Raw genomic sequence first — 17,006 nt, 5'->3', positions numbered from 1 at the left:
TCAGTCACCTTTGCAAACTATAATTCCCAGGATCCTTTGCAAGGAAGGATAATCATGTAAAAGGTGGTTTAAAGGTAAAAGTAAAGGGACCCCTGACCATTAGGTCCAGTCACGGCCGACTCTGGGGTTGCGGTGCTCATCTTCCTTTATTGGCCAAGGGAGCCGGTGTACAGCTTCCGGGTCATGTGGCCAGCATGACTAAGCCGCTTCTGGCAAACCAGAGCAGAAACGCCCTTTACCTTCCCGCCGGAGCGGTACCTATTTATCTACTTGCACTTGACGTGCTTTCGAACTGCTAGGTTGGCAGGAGCAGGGACTGAGCAACGGGAGCTCACCCCGTCGCAGGGATTCGAACTGCCGACCTTCTGATCGGCAAGTCCTAAGCTCTGTGGTTTAACCCACAGTGCCACCTGCGTCCAAATGAATAAATAATTGCAACAGTCTGGTATGAGTTTAATAAGGCAACAAGTCATAGGAGAACTGATTCGCCCCTGGCCAAACCCTTCACTTTTCCTTCTTTTGGGACTCACATTTTTCTCCTTGTCAAAGCTGTCCTTGAACTGGAACCTCAGTCCGCTCTTGATACCCAGCTCCAGCCATTTCCCCTTGAACCATTTGACGGTGGGCTTGCAAGGCAGAAGAGCCCCGTTCACCTGCACTACGATATCAACATCTTTCCCTGAAAGACAAGACAGGACGCATGGAAGTCACGACTTCCTCCACTTAAGAAGGAACCGCCTCTCATCTAAAGTCAAAGCCTCCATGGGGCGTTTGCCGAAGAAACTGCTCAAGCACCAGCAGATGGTGCAAAACACAAAGATGTCACGAGATGGACAGTGGTACAAGTTTGGTCTCTGGCATCTCTAGGAAACGGCCCTCTCTCTTAAACTCTGGGGAGCCTTTGCCAGTGTTGACAGTAGTGAGCTGGGTGGACCGGTGGTCTAAAGCAGTTTACGAATGCCATTTCCCTCCGAATTCATTAGTTCAGTGTAGCTGTCAACAACTGTCTCCAAAAGAATCCCACTTCATTTCTTTGACCGAGGACAGCATTTTTACTGTGCATTCATGATGATTTGTGCTCATGATGCTATCAGAGTGGTTACACACACACACACACACACACACACACACACACACAGGATTCCAATTTCAATACTGTTTGTTTCTTCAAAAGACATGGGATAGTCACACCGCTTCATTTCCAATCAATGCCTATCCTGCTGTAATCCCAGGAAAGTTCTGGTTCGGTTTTTGTCCTGCTTTTGTTGCGCTGTAACGCCTCCGCATGCCAATCACAGAACGAACCAAAGCAGGTTATATCTGTCCCTAACACACAGCGCTAAAGAACACATTACAGAATACTCCTGTGACAAAAACACCACTCTGGAGGGGTCCTTGTACATCACATGATTAGGACCAAACTGAAAGTGATGGGGCCACCCATGTCTGCTTATTAACCTGCCTATCTCGTTCACCTCCAAAGTAGCGTCATGGTTTGAAATTTGGCGCTAGCTTCAGTCACGTTACTGAAGGTGAGCCAATCAGAGTCTAATCTGTAACTGGAGGACAGACTGCCTGGGAATCCCACATATACCCCCTCGAGGCAGCCTCCTCACTGTGCCTAATGCTTGGGCCAGCCCCCCCCGTGCAATTCTGCTCTGCCACTTACCACTTTCTATTAAGACGCTTTCTGGCTTCTTGAGGAAGAGTGCGTCGGACTGAGTGGAGGGCTCCCCTTTACCTTCATCTGAAAAAGAGGGAAGGGAAGGTGAAGAATGAGTCACACCTTGCAGGTGAGCTGGAAGCCGAAACAGGGTGATTTGGGAGTAGCGGGGTTCTTCAGGGCAGGGGGTGTGCGCATTGTTAGAATTCCTGCTCCATGATTGCAGTCATAGGATTGTTGTCTATCACATGACGGTGTATGTTTTGACTCCACAGAGTGGGAAGTGACAGAGACAGGATGTTTGTGTTACTGTGTTCTGTGAAGTGGGACTATTGTCCTTTGTTCTTTTTCTCTTTGCTGTCTGATGCTAGAGAGAGAGGGAGCCGTGTTGCAGTGCCCCGTGTGTGTTTATATGTAAATAAAGTAGATTAGCCAAAATGCTGAGTTGCTGAGGTCTGTCACACAAGATGCGCAAACTCTGTGGATCCCTAAGTGTGCCGGTGTCAGTTGGCATCGATCGCTGTGATGTTTGGGCTGAAGAAAGCTTCTGAAGTTCCCGAACGATCGACCAGGAGGGAGGGAACATGCCAGTTGGGCATGTGTCTCTGCCAGGGTCCTACTCGAGTGTAGACTGAACTCCTGACAGGTATGGCCACCCTGGGGGTAAGAGGAGGAAGGGCTCAACTCAGCAGCACAGCATCTAACTTGTACGCAAACATTCTGCATTCAATTCCTGGCATCTCCAGGTAGGCCTGGGGTATTGTGTAGACAATAATAAGCTAGGCCTGACTCAGTATAAGGCAGCTTCCAATGTTCCCAGGACACAGGTAGGCCACAGTCCATGGGGCCCACTCATGAGTAGTACAACTCACATGGGATTAAGAGGAAATGTTCTCCCGCATCCCTCACTGACACAATGGAGAGTCCCAGATGGTTCAGGCATGTGGCTATATTTTCACTGCTGGTAAAGGTAAAGGACCCCTGGACGGGTAAGTCCAGTCATAGGTGACTATGGGGTTTTGGCACTCATCTCGCTTTTAGACTGAGAGAGCCGGTGTTTGTCCACAGACAGCTTTCCGGGTCATGTGGCAAGCAGGACTGAACCGCTTCTGGCGCAAAGGAACACCATGGTAGAAACTAGAGCACACAGAAACACCGTTTCACTGCTGGAGGAGGTGTCAAAAGGAAGTAGTAGTAGTAGTAGTAGTAGTAGTAGTAGTAGTAGCAGCAATGGCTCAGTCGTTTAGACCACAGCGCCACCCACGTCCAGTAGTAGCAGCAACAGCAGGCAATAGGTATTGGGGTGGGATATCACTGAAGGGTAGGGATACACCTCAGGGAAGAAGCTGATATTTATTCAAAGCCCTGCAGAAGCTATGAGTAGGCATGGGACAACTTATTGATGGAAGGTGGGACATCTCGACAGGTAGCTGTGAGAACTTCTATACACAAGGAGTGGTATGTCTCTGGGTACAGAGCATATGGAAACACATATAACCAATATACAAGCAATACCAGCAGATGTTAAGGACATTTTTCTCCAGGCTGCAATCTCTGGGCCTCACCTGATGGTGCCTGTTCTGCCGGAGCCTCTGCTAAGGAACACAGAAAAGGGGGGAAATATATATAACGTTAGAACCTTGACCCAAACCATGGTGGTGTTTCTCCACAACTCCAAGTATATTTCCCCATTGCCTGAAGCTTGTAACTCTGGTGAATATTCTCTAGGTCTGGAAGTTGGTACAGTCGTACCTTGGAAGTCGAACGGAATCCGTTCCAGAAGTCCCTTTGACTTCCAAAACGTTTGAAAACCAAATCACGGCTTCTGATTGGCTGCAGGAAGCTCGTGCAGCCAATCAGAAGACACAGAAGCCCCATCGGACATTCAGGTTCCAAAAGAAAGTTCTCAAACCAGAACAATCTCTTCCGGGTTTGTGAGCCAAAACGTCTGAGTTCCAGGGCATTCGGGATCCAAGGTACGACTGTATTTTACTTTTGTTACTGTTCTGTTCCAGGATATTCCTTATGAAGAATAATCAGAAATCTATGCAGCTATGTTTTCATATCAGCTCACATGATGCATAAAACGAACCAGTATGTTTTGTTAAGGATGTGATAGTCAAACCTTTGTGTAGCAGCTGCATTTATGGCTTAAGGATCTGGGGTCTAGATTGGTCTGTGTCTTGTGTGACTGCCTGCTTTAAATTCATATTGTCTAATTTTGACTTTTAATTTTTTTAAAAGGGCAGTAATGTCCTTCTCAGTTCCATGAGGGAAGGTTGCAAAATCAGCAAAGCACCACTTTTTTACTGGGCCAGCATTTCCAGTAAAACATATCATCTTACCTCTGTGCCATTTATTTAATTAAAACAGTCTGGCGGAGGCCTGCAGTTTATTAGCTGGGAGTCAGAGCTTTCAACGGCAACACGCCAGAAGATGAAAGTTTAATGCTGACCAGGAGGATGGGCAGAATATCTTTGTGTAGGTTACAGGGTGCACAAACTCTCCCCCTCTCAATTCTGGAAATTTAGGAATAATATTGCCCTCCTGTTCAACTAGAAATCTAATTAATGAAAGCGACTCATGCCAAATACATGGCCTTTTCATTCAAGGCAACAGTCCATGCAACAGGATTTCCAGGGAATCAAACACAAGGACTTCAGCAACGGCCCCATCTGCACCATACATTTAAAGCAGTATCATACTGCTTTCAAAAAGTATGGCTTCCCCCAAAGAATTCTGGGAACTGCAGTTTGTTAAGGGCGTTGCAAGTTGTTAGGAGATTCCGGTTCCCCTCACAGAGCTACAATTCTGCAAGCTGTTAAAGTACGGTGAGAACTGTAGTTCTATGGGGGAAAATAGGGGTCCCACAGCTCTTCATTCTCCCACTCCCCCAAAATTATGACTGGAGCATGACTCGCTGCTAGCCAGCATGTGCCTGAACATTCCTGGTCCCACCTTTTGCCTCTTCTTTTGCCTCTTCTTTCTTCTCCTCTTTCTTCGCTGCCTTTGGGTCCTCCTTCTTCTTCACCTCTTTCTTCTTTGCGGCTACAGAAGAATGAAAGTAAGACTGATCAGGAGCCAGAACAGAAGGACGGGGATAAGGAGCCGCTTGAGTTTGGTATATAGTCAAATATGCACACTGATTCCCAAAATATGGCAGTGGTGATATGCATCCCAGGCACGCAGAGCTTTATGAAGTACCCCCGCCTCCCCACACCACACCAAAAGACAAGTACTTGCCCCCAAGGAACACAATCTAAATGCTGAAAGCGGGGAGGGGGAGAAGAAAGGGGATCAAGAGATGATTGTGTGAGCAACTGCATACACATAGTTGTCTTTATTTGGGGTGCAGGTTGTGTTATGATGGAGGGGTTCAGTGCCAGTCCAATACATTTTGCCACCAAAAGCAAAGCCCAAATTGCAGGTACTCTCCTGCCAGAAGCTGAGCTGAAATTGTGGCTCAAAACTTGTTGCACCATTGAGACATCAGTTCCTGCCTTTATTTCTCCTCGCAGGTCACTTCAGCATGGAAGGTCCAGCAGGGTTAAGCTGGATACTTCAGAGAAATGGTACATTTTGAGGAGGGAGTTGAAGAAAGAGGGGAAGGTGTAGCTATTGACTCTTACAACTGGACAGAAAAGGTGGACCTGATCCACTTCTTCCACTTGAGGGCTCCTCCAAAACTTGCGTGGTGGTTAGGTTGTAGCTGGTCCTTGTGGAACATTCATTCCTATTTGTTTGCAGGAAAGTTATATACAACAATGAGTTATATACAATTCTTCCTGCACTCATCCTGATTTGCTTGTAGGGTATTTATCCATCTTCCTGCTAACCATCAATCCATTCCGCACTTTTCAGTCCATTTCTCCATCACTTTCCTAACTGCAAAAAAGTCTGTTTCTTCTCCTCTTCTTTTTAAACGGATCTAAGGACGTGGGTGGCGCTGTGAGTTAAACCACAGAGCCTAGGACTTGCTGATCAGAAGGTCGGTGGTTCGAATCCCGGCGACGGGGTGAGCTCCCATTGCTCAGTCCCTGCTCCTGCCAACCTAGCAGTTCGAAAGCACGTCAAAGTGCAAGTAGATAAATAGGTACCGCTCCGGCGGGAAGGTAAACGGCGTTTCTGTGCGCTGCTCTGGTTCGCCAGAAGCGGCTTAGTCATGCTGTCCACATGACCCGGAAGCTGTACGCCGGCTCCCTCGGCCAATAAAGCGAGATGAGCGCCGCAACCCCAGAGTCGGTCACGACTGGACCTAATGGTCAGGGGTCCCTTTACCCTTTACCTTTATTGCACTTTGGTCATAGGAGGAAAGCCAATGTGTCCAAAAGAGAGTGTAGAGAAATCTGTAGCATGGGAAGCTTAGGAAAGTTATTAAGAAGCAGGAGTTTTATTGTGTCTAGTACAGAAGAGCAAGGTGGGAAAGTATCATGGTGGACAAATGGAAGAGTTTTCACACACGCATCTGTGGAAAATGCGACGAGACATTTTGATGTGAAAAAATGCCAGGCAACGGAGTGTTTAGGTCCTAAACTTTAGGACTCAGAAACATCCATTTTGATCTTTGAATTTAGTGGAACCCACACAATGTAGACCATCTACTGGCATATATTGCACACCCAACCCCACCTGTTGGGCATGTTCCATCCCGTCCCTTGCAGTGCCTTCCAGGCTTTAGGCTGCCCTCCAGCTTTCCATGCCCCTTATGTGTAAATGCGTCTGCTGGGGGTGTTAATCCAGAGCGAGGGCCCTAATTACCACCTATAGGAGGAGGAAGGAGGTGTGGATTTGGGGGCGCAAATAGGGGGACTGCAGAGGAGAAGCAGAAAAATGGTAAGGATGAGCCTGGAGGAATTGGGGTTGTTGCCACTGGCTGGTTAGGGGACCCAGGAAGCAGGGAGCTAAGGGAGATAAATCATGACTGTGGGATGGAACCAACGGGAGAAGGAAGCACAGGAAAAGTGAGAACGTTACAGCTCTATCTGTAATGAAGAGCAACCACTGGAGGCTGTCATCAGGAAAGAATAAAAGAAGAAAGGTGAATGAGGGTGAAAAGCTTAACCTTTTCCCTGCCTGTATCTCTATTCTCAGAATTGTCCTCCCCTCAGAATGCCCACCTGCAGCAGAAAATAAATTATGGGGCTGAGTTCTGGCATGCATTAAAAGCAAGCCAGATACAAACACTATTGCCTCAGTCCAGATATCATGGCAAGCCATGGCCATGGAAGCTTTAGTGTGAAGTCTAAATTGGCAAGCCATGGTTTCCAATCATCCATCAAACCAGGATTGGAAACCATGGTTTGAGGTGAGTACAGGAACCATGATATGTGCAAACTAGGGTTTGGCATTATCTCTGAATCAATCAGCGGTGGAGCTGCCGGAGTTGTTATGTCTCCAGAGCCCCTGCACTTAGAAAGAGGAGTTGCAAAAATGAAAGCAGAGCTGCAACTATAAACTATGGTTTGCCTGTATGTTTGGAAGCTCAAACCATGGTTTGCTCAAACTCCAGTGACTGTACACCACGGTCTGGTACGATGTCTCAATTAAGCCCATATCATACTTGCTGGTGCACAACATAGGAAGCTGTCAGTTATTTTGTCCATCTACTTCAGTATTGTCCACACAAACTACCAGAAGCCTTCCAACGTTTCAGGCAGAGTTCTTGTGCATCACCTGCTTTTTGCTACTTCTAGCTAGAGATGCAAGGGAATGAAAGGGCCTGTTGATTTAAACAATTTTGTGTGTTTTTAATCTTGATTATTAAGATGTCCTGTACAGTGGTATCTCTGGTTACGAAATTAATTCGTTCCGAGGTCCGTTCTTAACCTGAAACCGTTCTTAACCTGAGGTACCACTTTAGCTAATGGGGCTTCCTGCTGCCACCGCGCTGCTGGCGCGCAATTTCTGTTCTCATCCTGAGGTAAAATTCTTAACCTGAGGTACTACTTTCGGGTTAGCGGAGTCTGTAACCTGAAGTGTTTGTAACCCAAGGTGTTTGTAACCCATGGTACCACTGTAGAAGGCAACACAAAATATAAAACAACATTAAATTTAAAATGGAACTTTCAGCATGTGTTGCAGGGGGTTAGACTAGATGACCCTCAAGGTCCCTTCCAACTCTACAATCTCAAGATTGTGCTCTACCGGGGAACTATGGCCCCTACCCATAGTTCCCCTTGGGGAAAGGGAAGCAAAAACAGCACCATGTATAATACAAGGCCCTCGTCCTCCTGTCGAGCCAAGGTTTCAGACCCAGGTTAAGCAAAAAACTAAAGGGACTGCATTTATGGACGTTATAGCTGATTCACTTATTTATGCCATAAAATAACAAAAACCCAGACATTTAAAGCAACAAGCAAGCCATAAAGTTGCCAGGTCCATTAAAACAGCAAGCCTCGTGCTTTGCCAACAGTATAAAAAGCAATAACATCACAATGGAATAAAAGCACCTAAAATCAATACGGAGCAGCCCTCCGCATCAGAAATCATCAAGTAGTTTCATATTGATCCAGACAAGAACCAAGAACATTTAGAGCGTTTTTGCCAAGCCGAAAAGGCTCCCGTCCAACAAGGCAACATCTAATCCCATTTTAACCAGTGCTAATGCAAAGGTGGCCTGTTACAGTCATTTGCATGCAAGGAGGTAGCTTGCTCATATTCACAACCTTGTACGGGAGCAGAAATGAATGCAATTGTCCTAGTGATGGGAATAGCTCCAGTTGGGGAGAAATAAAAACCGGCTATCTAAAAGGGTTATTAAACACGTCAAGAGACAACTACTAAAGGCGACATCCAACTGCTTGTACCAGTTAACTCTCTTCGTGAATCAGCATTGGAACTGAGCTAGGTTTGCTTCCAGGTTACTGGCCTGCTTTTTGGCATTTTGTAGTACAGTGGTACCTCGGGTTAAGTACTTAATTCGTTCCGGAGGTCTGTACTTAACCTGAAACTGTTCTTTACCTGAAGCACCACTTTACCTAATGGGGCCTCCTGCCGCTGCCGCGCCGCCGGACCACAATTTCTGTTCTCTACCTGAAGCAAAGTTCTTAACCTGAAGCACTATTTCTGGGTTAGCGGAGTCTGTAACCTGAAGCGTATGTAACCTGAAGTGTATGTAACCCGAGGTACCACTGTACTTGCTCCCCAGACTGTTGAATGAAAAATCAGCTAAAATTAGTGTGACTGACTGTAAAGGTGCCTCTGATGAATCACCATTTTTTTAAAAATGTATACGTGTTTTCAAATTATATTATAGTCTAATTCAGGCAAGTACTAATCTTTTATAAAAGTAGCACTTATAAAAACTGCAGATTGGAAGCACCACGTTTTTTTAAAAAGGCGTTCCCTCCTGCGTGACAGAAAACAGGGTATGTGTCCCTTCTAATGTGTTCATTGACACCTGTATGCATCATCTAAACAAAAACAACAAACATGACTTTTCCCTTTAGAATAGTTTCATTTCATCAGCTTTACAATCCATTTAACATTTCAAAATTTGACTTCCTTCCCCCTCTTTCTGCGGTTTCTTAAATTTGTTTTTTAATATCTTCTGCATATCCAAATTCATATAACTTGCTCATTTAATTATCTACTGTAAATATATACTTTGATAAAACTGCAGGTTATTACATTAATCGTGCTAATGTTTTGTTTATCTGTAAATATCCAATAATGTTTATCTGTAAATATCCAATAAACAGGGACGCGGGTGGCGCTGTGGGTTAAACCACAGAGCCTAGGACTTGCCGATCAGAAGGTCGGTGGTTCGAATCCCCGCGATGGGGTGAGCTCCCGTTGCTTGGTCCCTGCTCCTGCCAACCTAGCAGTTCGAAAGCACATCAAAGTGCAAGTAGATAAATAGGTACTGTTCCGGCGGGAAGGTAAACGGCATTTCCGTGCGCTGCTCTGGTTCGCCAGAAGCGGCTTAGTCATGCTGGCCACATGACCCGAAAGCTGTATGCCGGCTCCCTAGGCCAATAAAGCGAGATGAGCGCTGCAACCTCAGAGTCGGCCACGACTGGACCTAATGGTCAGGGGTCCCTTTACCTTTACCTATCCAATAAACCATTTCCTTTCTTTTATTAAAAAAAAGTTTGTTACCTTGATTTTGCCATTTCTGCATATTCCATAAGTTTTTGTGTCCATCCTTTACTGGGACTTCTGCTTCTTTCCATTTTGGGGCAAGTAACATTCTTGCTGCTGTAGTAGCATACATAAGTAAATTTCTATACGATTTAGGTAGTTCTGTCTTTACAATTCCCAAATAAGTAATATTTTGTACAAGTGTTTTTTATTTTATAAGGCATGGGTAGGCAAACCAAGGCCCGGGGGCTGGATCCAGCCCAATTGCCTTCTAAATCCAGCCTGCAGACGGTCTGGGAATCAGCATGTTTTTACATGAGTAGAATGCATGCTTTTATTTAAACTGCATTTCTGGAGCATAGGAATTCCTTCTTCTTTTTTTTTCCAAAATACAGTCTGGCCCCCCACAAGGTCTGAGGGACAGTGGACCGGCCCACGGCTGAAAAAGTTTGCTGACCCCTGTTCTAAGGTTATCAGTTGCTCCGCATCTCAACCCTTTGCTCCCCCACCCCCGTCCCTTGTTCAGGTGATCGTTGTCCAACAGAATCACAATTTGTCCTTCTGCCACTCCAACAGCCCCCCAAAACCTGTGTGTTATGTACTGAGTTGAACAGGATCCAAAATGCAGCAGTCTGATTGGTCCTAGAACAATGCAGCAATATGATTGGTCTGCAGGAGCCACCCAATCCAGCTCCAGGTGGAAGTGAATCTGCAACCTGATTGGCCTACAGGAGAATCCCAGAATTAGCCAATCACGTGCAGCCCATTGTGTAAATAATGTATATAAAGCAGATATTTTGGGGGAACTTTCATTCCTCACTACTATGAGCTGAATAAAGAACATGAAATCCACACTCGACTGTGGGAAAGGCCTCTCTGTCCAAGACAGGGCTACCCAGGCAGGCCTGAGCCCTGGCACCTCTCAGTTTTGGAAAACGAGCACTTCTGCATGATGTCATCCCTGTTCCATTCCCACTATGCGCTGAGCCCACACCGCCCGCCTCCCGATAAAGCCACCAGCACCGACTCCTTTTTCCCAGCCCGTCCTGACCCCCTAATATAGCCAGGTGCAGAGTGCTGAGCCATCACGACCGGCGATCAATAATAACCCAACCTCCGGGGCCAAAGGAGCAGGGAGATGAGCGACGGAGGGGTCCAGCTGTCGCCCGGGCTCCGCCAGAACCTTGCAGGGCTCAGCTTAGCTCCAGGATGTTTTGCATAGCTCCCGTTGGGAGACAGGACCATGGAAGATGGAACAGTGGATCCCAGAGGCTTTGGGTCTTCCTTCTGCAAGCGTGACGACACACCGAAGGGCAATGGGAAACAAAACCCACTTTTTCCTCTGCAGCTGTCCACACCCTACAGTTCACGGAGGAGGCTCCCCTCATTCTTGCAGAAAGCAGAGCTCTGAGGAAACCACGGACCACTTCATGGTATCAAACTCCAACTCCCATCATCTCCTGCCAGCGATGGTTGGGAAAGATGGGAGGTTCAGTACGACAACAGCTGGAGGGCCACAAGTTCTCCATCCTCGCTATAGAGCAGGCATGGCCAAACTTGGCCCTCCAGATGTTTTGGGGCTACAATTCCCATCACCCCTGACCACTGGTCCTGTTAGCTAGAGATGATGGGAGTTGTAGTCCTAAAACATCTGGAGCTCCAAGTTTGGCTGTGCCTGCTATAGAGGTTGGCAAGATCCTCAAACTTGCATACAGTGGTACCTCGGGTTACATACGCTTCAGGTTACATACGCTTCAGGTTACAGACTCCGCTAACCCAGAAATAGTACCTCGGGTTAAGAACTTTGCTTCAGGATGAGAACAGAAATCGTGCTCCGGCGGCGCGGCAGCATCAGGAGGCCCCATTAGCTAAAGTGGTGCTTCAGGTTAAGAACAGTTTCAGGTTAAGAACAGACCTCCGGAATGAATTAAGTATTTAACCCAAGGTACCACTGTACTCTCTGACATTTCTTCGATGAAAATAGGGACATCCTATTCCTTAATAACATTAATTATAATTTTGCTATTTATATCCCGCCTATCTGACTGGGTTGCTCCAGCCACTCTGGGCAGCTTCCAACATATATAAAAGCATAATAAAACATTAAACATTAAAAAAAAGCTTCCCTATGCAGGGCTGCCTTCAGATGTCTTCTAAAGGTTGCCTAGTTAATTATCTCCTTGGCTCAGCGGTTGCACAACTCTGTACCCTCCAACATTTATCTGATGAAAATAGGGGTGTCCTAAGGGAAAGCGGGTCATTTGGGGATCAAATCAGAAACTGGGACGCCTTCCGTAAATCCCTGGAAAATAGGGACAGTTGGAAGGTCTGAACTTGTCCTAACTCGCTGCTGACTAGAATGCAGCCTCTGTCTCTTGAAGCACTGCTGTATTTCAAAGGGCTCTGGTTTCTACTTGCTTTTCCCAAGCAAGTTAACTTCACACATTACGGGGATGGGAATTATTCTGCTCTGCTTTTACACAGGGCTTACGATCTCCATTGCCTGTCCTGAAAAGCCCCCAGAACTGGAGGAGGGGGTGTGCTGTACTGAACTAAAAATATGGTTAGGAGCCCACAGTGGGGATGTTGTGAAAGGCCTGCAAATTGTTACTTATTTCATTTTATTACAATTGCATTTTTACTCCCTGGGAGTGTGCGGTTTTTCTGCCGCGGGTGCCAAAATACTTCAGCCGGCCTCGAGTAACGAGTCTATTCCACCTCATGCGGTGAAAATCTCAGGCCCTGGCAGCGGGTGACAAAAATGGCAGGCCTGCAAATCAGCACCGCAAAGGAAACAAGGAAGAGGAAAAGGAAGAAGAGAGGGGAGATTTCCTGTTCTTAGTGCGTTTAGAAAGCTTGTGGAACTAGGGGGAGAGACGTCTACTAGGAGCCTGCCCCAGTCTGGGCATTTGGAAACTTGCAACTGGTTGCGCAACAACCAGAAAAACAAGCAAAACATTGCCCTGGTCATTTGGAAGAGGAGATGGCTTTGCTTTTCAGTATGGGCCAAGTATTCAAAATGGAAGGAACTAAAAATGCAAGCCGCCAGGCTTCCATGGAAGGCTCCCAATTTGAGATCGGCCCAGCTCTCCTTTGGACTGGTGCAAACTCAAAGCAGGCACTCACCCTGGGATTTTTTTCAGCTGAGATTTGCCAGAACTCAGTTCACAGCTTGTCTTTCATCGTAGAAAGTCTGGTACCTCGCTTCATTTAAAGATTTTCAGAGACTTTGAGACTAAAGGTTTCATTTTGTACTTGTTATGGTTTGAAGGAATTCTATAAAGATGGTCTATTGCATATGTACATGGTCATCGTGTTGCCTAGACATTGCTGAAGAACTCGGTTCCAACACTTCTCAGGTGGGTGCCATTGCCATTATAAGAGAACAAGGTGAGTTCATGGTGAGTTCCGGCATCTCTTTGTCGAGAAAAATAGCACTGCTCTCGCACTCACCTCATCTGCTTCCATACCCTCTCTTCCCCAAAGGGAGCAAATAGTTTTATTTTACGAAAGCAGGGGGCAGAGGGAAGGAAAGCAGGCTAGAAAACGGCTTCTCAGCAGCAAACCGCATGCTCCTTGTTTGCCACCAGATGTGATCTAGTCCCATAATCCCTAGCAGGATATGAAGGATGGAGCGTGTGATTTGCCACCACGAAGACGCCATACAGAGTCTCCCTTGGCACCCTTCCTCTCTTCTTCCCCGAGTTAAGGATCCTTCTTTTGTTTTGGGGTACAGTGATACCTCGGGTTAAGTACTTAATTCGTTCCGGAGGTCTGTTCTTAACCTGAAACTGTTCTTAACCTGAAACTGTTCTTAACCTGAAGCACCACTTTAGCTAATGGGGCCTCCTGCTGCTGCCGTGCTGCCGGAGCCCGATTTCTGTTCTCATCCTGAAGCAAAGTTCTTAACCTGGGGTACTATTTCTGGGTTAGCTGAGTCTGTAACCTGAAGCGTATGTAACCCGAGGTACCGCTGTATTTGATTTGTTTTCAGCACTTGGATGTGGGTTAAACCCAGCCGAGCCCAACTGCTTCAGGGCTTGTTGAGCCTCTTCCGGGAGACATTGATTTAGCACTTTCCCACCTGTAAGGCCTTCCTGAGTGCCTGCCTGACCTTTCCTGGGCTCCGTCTCACATTGCCTTTTCGGGGACCCTGTGTCCTATTAGGGGCAGGGAGAGAAGACTGGGCTCCGTGCTGCTCCGAGGAAGGAGGCAGGGCCAAGAAACGTTTATAATTAGCTGCCTGGTTTTGAGCGGCTCTTGCCCAACCACTAAGGTAACCCAACCCCCTGGCTGCAGCAGAATCCCCTGGGATCAGCAATTTAGGCCAGGCGGGCCTCTCAGTTTACCCCTTCTTGCTTCTGTTCAGGGTGTTTGCTGTCACTAAGCCAAGACTCCACATACAACACCCTTGTAGGTGAGAGAAACAGCCCCCCTGAAATGCATGTGTCTGGTTGGGGAGGTGTACATCAGCCACAGCGATCAACTCTACGGAAATCTGCATCTAAAATGTACAGCGGTTTTCTCTCTTTGCACACCAATAGAGCACACCCAGTATACCTTCAGATATGCACTGTGCTTACCCCCCACAAAAAAACTATTTGCAGACTCACAGCCAGAAAAGACGCAGATGACGTTTAAAAATGTTTTTATAGAATGCGTGTCTAATGCATAACCCAAATTGTCCACTGCCCACCTTCAATATTACAGGTTCTAAATTGGACGCCATGCCTGCAATAAAACAAGCACCACACTGTGCGTGATCGCAGAGCACCCATCAGGTTGTGCATATCAAGCATGTAGCTTCAAAAACTGGAGCTTTTTTGTGTTGTTATTTACAGGGATCAGCCCTGGAATATGTGAGTGATAGGAAATCTAGGACTGCTACTGAACATGTGCAGAGTGATATTCCATGACAACTGAATAACTACAGCCTGACTCCATATATACTTGCAATTAGAGACGCAACTTTGGGGCTGAAGGATTCCTGCTTTTATTGCTTTAAAAAATAAAATTTAACCACATCTCTCAGTCATATTAAGATTTTGCAATGTAGCTTTTTAATGTTACCTTTAGTCACCGTTTTATACACACATATTCTACGAAAATGCTTAAATTACCAATGGGTAGGGCAGGGCACGTTGCCTCAGGCAGCAAATGTCGGTGTACAGCAGTAGATTGTCAAATATAGTATTATTGTTATCACCAGTGGATTGTCTGCCCTACCCACTAACACATTTTGAACTGTCTATGTTCCAGTATTCATAAAATACATAACCTTGAACTCCACATGTACGAACGACAACTGAAATTCCATTTCTACAAAGTACGGCACTACACAATTAACATTCAGTTACCAACAGGCCCTAATCTCTCGCTCTCACAAGCATGCGCCATAACACACATGGCATCTAACATGCCAGATATCACTATATGGATCCAGTTATACATACCGTTTTAGTGTTGCGGTTACTCTATATTGATTATATTTTATTTTGAGATGTTGTCGGCCACCCTGGGAAATACTTCTCTGAAGAACAGGATATAAACCTTAGAATAAATCAACAGACATACGGAGAAATGCAAATTGTACACTGCAAAATATATGACAACCTCATAGAGACTGATCGCAGTCTCAAAACCCGGTGCTTAGGTAGTACTCAATACTCAGGCAGACAAAACCATCCACACACAAGATGTACCTGTTAATGGGCTCAGGGGAATCCCAAGGTTTGCAGAAGTTAAAAAAAGAAAGGGGGGGAAGCTCTTAATTGAGGCATGGGGGACATACACTCAAAAACTGTTCAGTGAGGACTGTATGTGCTTGGTGGCCACAGAATGCTGACTAATAGTTTGGGGAAGGATGGAAAGCCAGGTGGGAGGGGGACAGAAAGGAGTATTCTCAGCAGCAGCATGCTGCACTGCAACATTTTGTTGCAGATCCCACGTGTACTTTCATCCCAGAAAAACTAGGCACCTACGGTGCATGCCTCAAGACTCGCACAATCCACACACCCACTTTAGGTATCAAGCAAAGTAGATAGCACAGCAAGACACACACAATATTCCTCCATCTGCAAATATATAAAAATGTCCTGGAATGCACCCTAGTGGCCATTAAGCTGCTTACTGCACACACACACACAAACCCCCCCCCCCACATATTTAAATGTACCTTCCAAAGTGAAGAAAATCCATGGCTAACTATAATTATGGGCTATGTATACACTATAGATCCATGCGCACAGCAGAGATCACAATCCAGTGCACAGCAATCAGGCGCACTGAAGTCCCACTGAAATGAAAGTGGCTTCCGTAGGCCAAAGGCTGCGTACACACATTTAAAGTGCATGAACCCCTCCCCCAAAGAATCCTGGGAATTGTGGTTTAACACCCAACAGCTATAATTCCCAGCACCCTTAACAAACTGCAGTTCCCAGGATTCTCTGGAGGGTGTCATGCGCTTTGAGGGCAAGCCGTGCCCTTTCAATGTATGGCGCGCACATGGCCTAACTCTGTGCTGGATGGTGACTCCAGCCTGCACATGCCTTGACATAACAGCTTTTGTGACAAATATAAACACATTCACGATTGTGACAGTCACCCGCTATGACACTTGCCCACACTGGTTGCCTACCACACTACAATCAGCATTCCCAAAGTGACAAGTAAATCCATGTGGCACAACAAACATCCCCGGACAATCTTACAAAGCAGCGCAACCATATTTTAACTAACAAGTGGCCTGGAGAACGTCCAGAATATTCAGAGAATCCAAAGACCAGATAAATGATGGGTCTTGTTTATGCTAGCAGTTCTTCCTTTGCTTAAGTGCTTGCCCCAGCCTGTCTTCAAAGGCCGAGGTCCCCAAGTTAGCGCAGACCAGAAAAAGACATCAGTAGATACTCCATTTCTTTCTTTATTTCTGCTCCCTAACTGCTCACAAGAGCAAACAATCAATTTATTTTGCGTTATTACATTTGATAGCGCATCTTTCTTCCATCATGGAAACCAAGGCAAATATATGTGTGGGTTTTCGCTTGTCACCCATCCAGCTAGTAACCAGACCCGGCCCTGCTTAGCTTCAGCAAGGAGGTGACATCATGTGCCTTCCCCCAAGCATCTTATCATGTACTCTTCAAGTCATATCTATCTATCGACAACCCCACAGGTGCTAACCTTATCACCTTGCAATAAAATGGACACAGACCCCCCCCCCAGAAGTCCCTATTTTCCATGGCTGAGAGCATCGCTTTGCAGA

General features: G+C 46.3%; 1 protein-coding gene across 4 annotated transcripts in view; it reads right to left on the bottom strand.

The window, feature by feature from the left end:
• The window catches only part of MYBPC2 (myosin binding protein C2), a 70,730-nt gene that overhangs the window by 38,413 nt on the left and 15,311 nt on the right, over positions 1 to 17,006 (bottom strand). For 2 of the 4 annotated variants that reach the window (XM_083582486.1, XM_083582488.1), the window contains exons 2-5: positions 4,622 to 4,711; positions 3,229 to 3,258; positions 1,670 to 1,747; positions 531 to 679 (exon numbers count right to left, since the gene is read on the bottom strand). In XM_083582486.1, the coding sequence (XP_083438612.1) occupies positions 531 to 679; positions 1,670 to 1,747; positions 3,229 to 3,258; positions 4,622 to 4,711 (347 nt within the window). The remainder of the gene's footprint in view (positions 1 to 530; positions 680 to 1,669; positions 1,748 to 3,228; positions 3,259 to 4,621; positions 4,712 to 17,006) is intronic. The other 2 variants (XM_083582487.1, XM_083582489.1) reach the window with 1 other exon arrangement.

Source organism: Podarcis filfolensis, assembly GCF_964270895.1.
Source record: "Podarcis filfolensis genome assembly, chromosome: 13".
NCBI classification, from domain to species: Eukaryota; Metazoa; Chordata; class Lepidosauria; order Squamata; family Lacertidae; genus Podarcis; species Podarcis filfolensis.
This window is presented reverse-complemented; position numbering and strand designations above follow the sequence as displayed.